Source organism: Lissotriton vulgaris, chromosome 3_2 (assembly GCF_964263255.1).
Source record: "Lissotriton vulgaris chromosome 3_2, aLisVul1.2, whole genome shotgun sequence".
NCBI classification, from domain to species: domain Eukaryota; kingdom Metazoa; phylum Chordata; class Amphibia; order Caudata; family Salamandridae; genus Lissotriton; species Lissotriton vulgaris.
Window position 1 is genome coordinate 65,662,743 of NC_141690.1, and position 8,873 is coordinate 65,671,615.

General features: G+C 44.4%; 1 protein-coding gene across 1 annotated transcript in view; it reads right to left on the minus strand.

The window, feature by feature from the left end:
• Positions 1 to 8,092, minus strand: part of SLC34A2 (solute carrier family 34 member 2) — a 128,256-nt gene extending 120,164 nt beyond the window's left edge. The window contains exons 1-2 of the mRNA XM_086964010.1: positions 8,017 to 8,092; positions 1,117 to 1,173 (exon numbers count right to left, since the gene is read on the minus strand). Of these exons, the coding sequence (XP_086820136.1) occupies positions 1,117 to 1,128 (12 nt within the window). The 5' untranslated portion in view covers positions 1,129 to 1,173; positions 8,017 to 8,092. The remainder of the gene's footprint in view (positions 1 to 1,116; positions 1,174 to 8,016) is intronic.
• Positions 8,093 to 8,873: the final 781 nt, after the last annotated feature.

Genomic DNA, 8,873 nt, shown 5'->3' on the forward strand with positions numbered 1-8,873 from the left:
GGTTGTAGTGGCTATATTCAGGGGTTGAAGTGGGATATGCAGGGGTTGAAGTGGGTATATGCAGGAGCTGAAGTGGGTATATCTAGGAGTTGAAGTGGGTATGTGCAGGGGTTGAAGTGGGTATATGCAGGGGTTGAAGTGCGTATCTTCATGGGTTGCAGTGGGTATATTCAGGGGTTGCAGTGGGCATATGCAGGGGTTGCTGTGGGTATATTCAGGGGTTGAAGTGGGTATATGCAGGGGGTGAAGTGGGTATATGTTGGGGTTGAAGTGGGTATATTCAGGGGTTTAAGTGAATATGTGCAGGGGTTGAAGTGGGTATATGCAGGGGTTGAAGTGCGTATATTCATGGGTTGCAGTGGGTATATTCAGGGGTTGCAGTGGGTATATGCAGGGGTTGCAGTGGGTATATTCAGGGGTTGAAGTGGGTATATGCAGGGGGTGAACTGGGTATATGTAGGGGTTGAAGTCGGTATATTCAGGGGTTTTGGTGGGTATATGCAGGGGTTGAAGTGGGTATATCTATTCCACAGCAATCTACGATATATTAGGGAAGTCTGCAGTCTATCAAGAAGTCCATGTGGACTGTGACAAAAAAAAAAGAAAAACACATGACAGGAAAGGCATATTGGTTGTGTTTGAGACTGAAAATGAATAAAAAGGTCTCAGACTGACACTGGATACTGTGGCGGTCCAAGACCCATAAAACCACACGTTTTCAAAAACCCCACTTCTGTTCGGTTCCATTTGCGGGTCACGTGGCTTTAGGCCCAGGTTCAACCACAGGACGCTCTGCTCTGTAAAGCACTTCAGAAATCGGTCAGACATTCACATAAACATTGTTCTTGCTTCCCTCTGCATTGCAAAGCGCCCTTCTGGCTTTCAGAAGGTTGCCCTGGCAGAATCATCAGCACAGGCCCAAAGAAGCATGATTGGAGAAGCCGCCATTGAAGCCACCACAGAGCAGACCATTCCCAAGCAGGGCCCCTCTCAGAACGCAGCCAAGCGAGGACCCCTCAACTGCTTATTCAGGGATCAGGGATAAAGCAATCAGAGCATTGGTGGAATCAAGTGCAGGAGGAGCAGGCTCGGCACGTGCAGTGCCTGCGTCAGTACCTTTTCATCCATGTTACTTAAGGTGGGGCAGCGAACGGGTTGCACTGGAAACAAGAACTGTAAAGCAATCATTTTGTGAGAAATAAACATCATCAGCATAAGTTTAGACAAAATTAAACCAGTATTGTTCAGTCGTTGATTGTGCCATAGTAAAACAAACACTGCAATCATTCAAAAGTTACCAAGTCCCCTCGAGAAGTGTCAGGCAAGTTGCAAGCACGACTTTGGTGTCTCCCCTCTGGTATTTTGTGCAGGAATGTGCTGACCTCATTCAATTGGTACTTATTTTTTGCACAACAGTAATTATGCGCATGTGGCTTTCCACCCATGTTTTCATCTGTGGCATTGTAATCCAGCGGACTAGCGTTTGGGACAACAAGGCTGAGCTCACGGCAGCGCAGAGCGGTGCAAAGTGTGAAACTGGACCGCAGGGCGCGAGGTGCGGTGAGATGAACTGGTTAACAACACAGTGAGATGGTTGGGCGTAATTTTAGTCACAGAGATACAGAATTATAAACCGCGTCATCCCTTCAAAGAGAAGAGTGACAGACCTGAGAGAAGACTGGAGAGTTAGTGATAAAGCGAAGACTTAAAGAGATCAATGGGTTTACCCTTCAAAAATGCCAGAGGAGGGAGGTGACGGCACCCTGTAAATATGTAGAGGAAGGTAAACAACAACAAGGAGCTAATCTACTCAGGGTGACGGATACTAATCGGAAAATAAATATTAAGACTGAGAGAAAAGGCAAACGGAGGCATGCCATGAAATAAACCTCAACGCAGCCGACTACTGAAAATGGAGATGGCTGATTGTTTGATTAAGGTAGTCCAGAGCTCCTCTCAGGAAAGTCCTTGAGAATGAGGGCTCTCGGATGCTGAACACTGCCACATCGCAGCAGGCACTGGACACGGTAATGTAAATCAATCAAACATCGGTCCCAAACAGAATAACCCTAAATGCTGGAAGCCCTAACATGCATGTATGTGTATGTACGAAGGACCCAGGAATCATAAAAAAAATGGTATGCACGCTATATATATATATATATATATATATATATATATATATATATATATATATATATATATATATATATATATATATATATATATATATATATATATATATATATCTACCAGTTACCTCCAAGGTTGAGAAGGAAGCCAGGACACACGGAGTTCGATGCAAAATATTTAATGGCAGCAGAAAAATGCGACGCGTTTCGCCGATATGGCTTGCTCAGGCAGGCAGGAGCGTGAGCAAGCCATATCGGCGAAACGCATCGCATTTTTCTGCTGCCATTAAATATTTTGCATCGAACTCCGTGTGTCCTGGCTTCCTTCTCAACCTTGGAGGTAACTGGTAGATATATTATAGGCCTGTCTGTGGCCTAACCGGGACCGCGCCGCGACAGCCCTGCATGCACATACCGGCACTGGAGGAGAGTGAATATATATATATATATATATATATATATATATATATATATATATATATATATATATATATATATATATATATATATATATATATATATATGTATATGTATATATACATATATATATATGCCGAAAATGAAATTTGAGCTTTGAAATTAATTAAATTGTAATTTCATATAAAGCCTTTATGACGCCATAACACTGCAAGAGAAATTTCCCATGTATATAACGATATGTTAAGGTCATGCAAAAATGTTTTTTTTGGCTTGATGGGTTAGCTAAATCACAGTGATTGAGTACAAATCATGTAGTCTTTTTGCCATATCCATTGTTTTGGTTCCTGAACACGTGACCTTGGTGGGAAGGGCATATTATTTAAAAATGGCCTTAATCACATACAGCCTTTATGTGAACAAGGGCGCCTGAGCCCGAAACGCGTCATCTGTTGACTGCTGCTAGGCTAAAATAAAACATCTTGCCTGAGAACAGAAGTGGTTCGTGTCTCTTTCTTCGCCGCCGAGGCTTTGGTGGAGGTGGAAGGAGAAACCTGTTTGCGATATATATATATATATATATATATATTTTATTCATGGGTCCTTCTTACATACTTATACACGCACACTAGGGCTTCCCACATCATGGGTAATTCACTTTAGGACCCCTATAAATTATGAGTGTTTTATAGATTACTTGATGGTGTCTGGGAGGGTGCAGTTCCCAACAGCACACGGCCCTCTCGTTCCCCCTAGCCGTCTAAGTCTAGTGGGGTTACTAGTTGGGTAGCATTCATTAATGAACAAGGGATCCATGCGGTTCAGGACTGCACTTCAATGTTTTGCCTTCTGCTCTGAAAACTAACCTGACCTGGTTTTGCAAAATAGAGCAAACAAAAGACGGAGGGCTGAAACTTTTGAGACACTCACCCTCAGTCACATATCTGGGTTGAATCCATCATCATTCTTTAGCTCACTTCGCCACCCCAGTTCAGACACAGCTATATGCAAATCAGTCTTGACCCTGTGCCTCATGGGAACAGTTCAGCACAAACTGCCAAGCCATGTCTTCCCTGGACCAGAAACAAGCATCCTGGGACGGGTTTCTGGGTAACACCCTTCATCAGCCAGGCTAGGTTGAATCCAGTGGCAAAGTGAGCAAGGGACTCTCGTCTGGGCATACCCTGCCAACTTAGGGCGAAAAAAGCAAACAAAAGGAGATAATGGACGGAGCACTGAAACTTTTTTAGACACTCACCCCCAGTCACCAATCTGGGTTGACTCCATCATCATTTTTTAGCTCACTTCGCCACCCCAGTTCAGACACAGCTATACTTTGCCACTGGATTCAAGTTAGCCTGGCTGATGAGGGCTGTTAGCCCGAAACCGGTCCCAGGATGCTTGTTTCTGGTCCAGGGAAGACATAGCTTGGCAGTTTGGGCGGACAGTTCCCATGAGGCACAGGGTCAAGATTTATTTGCATATAGCTATATCTGAACTGGGGTGGCGAAGTGAGCTAAAGAACGATGGTGGATTCAACCTAGAAAAGTTTCAGCACTCCGTCCATCATCTCCTTGTGTTTGCTTTACAAAATAGAACCTGTGCACTGCCTAATTCTGATGCATGTAGAGCCCCCGCTGTTGTCCTGGTGACTCATGCCATACTGGAAATGTATGCATTTGTGGAGTATGAGGTCTTAAATAGCATCAGGATGTTACTTAAGCTCACAGTGTGCTTTGTTAAACACACAGAATGAATCCTTGCGGTGATTACTCACTGGTGAAATATTCAATACTATGTGATGCGTTTGTACAATTCAGATGTTTACAGTGCAATATCCTAGGCCTTTTTTTGTAGTCGTAAAGACTACAATTTGAGAAATTGTAGTGTTTGTGACTGCTTAAACGCAAGTTGCAAAGTACAAAGGACATTCTGCGAGTCAGAAATTAATTTCTGATTTGCAAAATGTACTTGTGGCCAAAATCAAATCGGAAGGAGAAAGGGTGTTAAAGGGAAGTTACCCCCCTCCTTCTGAATTGTAATGGTATGCATGAATATATTGCAACCTCAAAAGCAGCTACAAACTCTTGATGAAAAATAACCTGTCAGAGCAAAGTGGAAGCTGTCTGTGATGGACAGATTCCACTTTGTGAATGCCAGCTTCTGGCCCTGGGGGAGCAGTCACTGGTCAAGGGAAATATAGCATGGTCCTACGCAGTCATTAACTGAATACCAAACAGAACAAGATGATGGACGGAAAGCTGAAACTTTAGAACCACTAACCCCCAAGTCAACAGATCTGGGTTTAATCCATTGTTCTTTTGTTCACTATATCATTCCAGTGGCACAACAAGCAAGGGACCCACAACTGGGCATGCCCTTGGTCACTTAAGGAAAACATTGCAAACACAACAACATGATGAGAGCAGTGCTGAAACTTTACAAGCACTCACTCCCAGTGGCTGGGTCCAAACTGGGCTGGCATAGTGAGCAAACGAATAATGGATTCAACCCAGATCTCTTGACTGACTGGGGGTTAGTGGTTGAAAAGTTGCAGCACTCCGTCCATCATCTTGTTGTGTTTTCTATGTTGCCCCAAGTGACCAAGGGTATGCCCAGACGTAGGTTCCTCTCTCACTGTAGCACTGGATTCAAGCTAGCCTGTCTGATGAGGGGTGATACCCCAAAACCGCTCCCAGGATGCTTGTTTCTGGTCCAGGGAGGAACGGGCTTGGCAGTTCGGGCTGGACTAATCCCATGAGGAGCAGGGTCAAGACTGATTTGCTGTGGCTGGGTCCAAACTGGGGTGGCATAGTGAGCAAAAGAACAATGGATTTAATCCAGATCTGTTGCCAGGGGGGTAAATGTTTGATGAATGCAGCATTCCGTCCATCAGTTGTTGGTGCAACACTTTTCACCCTAAGTTGGATGGGTATGCTCAGACGTGGGTCCCTTGCTTCGCTGTGCCACTGGATTCTAGTTAGCCTGGCTGATGAGGGGTAATACCCCGAAACCGGCCCCAGGATGCCTCTTGCCGGTGCAGGAAGGTCCTGGCTTGGCAGTTCGGGCTGGACTGCTCCCACAAGGAACAGGGTCTAGAGTAATTTGCATATGGCTGGGTCTGAGCTGGGGTGGCATGGTGAGCAAAAGAACAATGGATTCAAACCAGATCTCTTGACAGGGGGTGAGTGGTTGAAATGTTTTAGCACTACATCCATCATCTTGTTGTATTAACTGAATACCAACATTTACTTTTGGCAACAGTCCCAGCCCATGTGAGTATAGTTGCAGCTTAAAAAAAAAAGATATGTCTGCATTCAGTGAATGTGATTGCAGTGTACGAGGCCTGCTGCCCTTCAGTAATTGGCAGGAGTCGCAAGAGAACCCTGCCTCAAAAATTATAGGCAGGAGTTTTTGCAACCCCGTGCAAATGGTGGTTTTGCACTGTGATCAAACAGTATATCAGTAGCAAAGCAAAACCCAGTTAGGGAAGCAAAGCAGTTACTCCAAAAATATAAGCTACTTAAAGAATGAAACCATAGTAAATCGGGCCTTAAATCTCTATAAAATAGTTTATGATAGGTTGGTAAAAATAGGGTGTTTAATTTGCGAAACAAATCATAAAAATTTTAGTAGATTAGAGTGTGTTATTTCAAGTGCCCTGTTTAACGTCTGAGTTGTACAGGTGTCTAGTTACTACTGGAGAAGCATTGGTGTCCTATAACTACAGTGGTCATGACGTTTAGCTTTCACACCCTTGATTTTACATTATTATACTGCTCTCGATACCAGACTCCCTACTAAACATATAGAAAAGAAGCATCTGGTCCAGAATTTGGTAGCGCCTATGATTTGCAGGCATTACGGTAGAGACCACTTGTCCCAATCTGATCTAGCCTCACGTAGCCAGTAGGATTCAACTTAAGGTAAAACACACGCCATACCATACCATACCATGGTAATTTATACCACTAATTTCAGTTTTTAAATTTGGAGTGAGGAGCTTTTAGAAATGTCTGTAAGTTGCTAGACGTATGACTTTGTGGTTCTTTGTTACACTGTAGCTGGCCAGCTCATCTGCCTGCACCCCTGGAACAGGCCCCTGCCCTCTCCTTTAACCCACCACGGATCGCATGTTAGAAAATTTCCCATAGTTATAAAAGTCACTTGGGGTCAGAAAATTCACTAAATTTGGGAATGTTAACCCTGAATCTACTTTTTGTGGTCATCAGTTACATTTACTAACAGGAAACACTTCGCAAATTAAGGTCTATCATATTCTATACTCAAAGTCTACGCAAATGCCTATAAGGTAACTTGCTTTCCTGGGCAATGCATTCAGTATCAAACATGAATCAAGAGACGGAAGTAACAGTGAAAAGGAATCATACAGTCTTGTTGAAGAGATACCTCAAATAAATGTAGTACGTAGCAAAAGTGATTGTCATCGTTCTTTTCAAGAATGTATGGATAGATAGGTACATAAACTTACTTTAACAACCAATGGGCTACCGTGAATTCACAAACTGCACTGAATATGACTGAAAGCAGGGCATGTGCAGCCACGAATGTAAACAGTGAGGCACAAATAACGTATGTGGTATTGCGATGGCGGTATTCACACTTGTTGGGAGTAAAGAGTGTGCACAATCGTATTTAGTGAAATACATTCGGCTGCGATAAACAACACATAATATTGGGCAAAATTATGTTAACATCAATCACTGCAATTTTCCACCGACAGACACCGCCAACAGCTTTTACTGGCGATATGTTGAAAACCACCCCCAAGGACACAACTGTCTGCGATCCAGCTCTAAGGGCCCGCTTGGAAAGATTGCACCTTTCCAGCGCTCCGTAATGCAGAATGATGAGACCCCCTTAAGAATGTGAAAAGAGGCCCCTGGGTTTCCCACGTCTCACAAATATACATTGGCCTTGAACTGACTTTGGGACCCCTAAAGATTTGGGCTCCTCTTGAATGGTTGGGGGGCCTCCGGCGCCAGCCACTTTTATAACACAAAGTCACGTTTTGAGTGCTACTGGGCTACTGACCTACACCCTACAGCGTGAGGTAATATTACCTATACATTCAACTCTTCACAGTGCCATAGGATATCCAAAATGAATACGGTACAGTAGACACCGATACGTATTAATATAATGGCCTCTGGCACACAACTACCAGTTTATTAAAATTACTTTAACTGTTGTTAATAACAGAATTAAGCTACCGTTCTCTCAAAAATATATTTTTTATCAAAAATCTAATGTACATGGTACCAATAAATTATTATCATTTTGTTCATAGAAAACACCGACACCCCTCAAACGATAAACCCAAGCAAAGCAACAGCCCTCCTATTCTATTCTTACACGTCTGAATATTACAGAACACAAGAGGACGATGCCATCTCGCGCTCCGTGTATAAAGATGCGCGCGGGCGCGCGAGAGGATGCTACTCACCGGGCGCTAACGGCAGCTGGTGGCTTGAAGGAGTGAATCAGTTGTCCTGGAACCTGTACTTATACAGAGGTGGGTGCTGAGCACAGCTGGTTTTCAAGGCACGTTCCTGTTCCTCCCCTGCACTCCCTGGGCACAGCCTACCTGCGCACCTCCCAAAACGAGCACGTGCAAGGGGCCTGGGCGGAAGTCATCAGCTGTGAAGCTACTTTCTGAGCTGTACCACCGGCTCATCTCATTAACCGGCGCATGAAGAGCCTGGGAAGTGATGGGGGATGGGCGTGCTTCTACAAGCCACTTTAAGTTACAGTTTTACCGGAACAGAACCGCAGGCATCCCTACTTTAACACACGGAGGCGACGGTGCGGAGCAAATTATACAGCCTGCCACAGAGCTGAAATGTACTTTCATCGGCAGGCTTTGGGCAGACTCCCAGAGACTTGGCGGTCTAGCTTAACCCTCTGGCAAAGGACCGAAGCGACAAACAAGCGAGTAGAAAACACAATAGAAGCTTTTAAAAGGTTAAGTCAACAGCAGCTGCAAGGAAATGTTACCGTGTAGGCTCGAGCCACGGTGGAAAGACGTTGAAGCGGCTCATCTCGAGTCTTTACAACTGTGCACTGCTGCGCCATCTTTCCAGAGCCCGACTGGAAAATAAAAGCATCCCAACCAAATCTATGTCCGACAGCAGCATACTGAACACGCGTAGCGAGGATGAGATAAGCATAGGGAGGAAGCTAACCCCTTTCTAGGCATTTTGGTGCCAGGGTGCCTAGCTGTCAATGGTGCAACAGGTGTAGTGAGTTTTGACCTCAATGTTACCTACTTTTTTTACTACCCTACCAGGGAACGGGGAAACT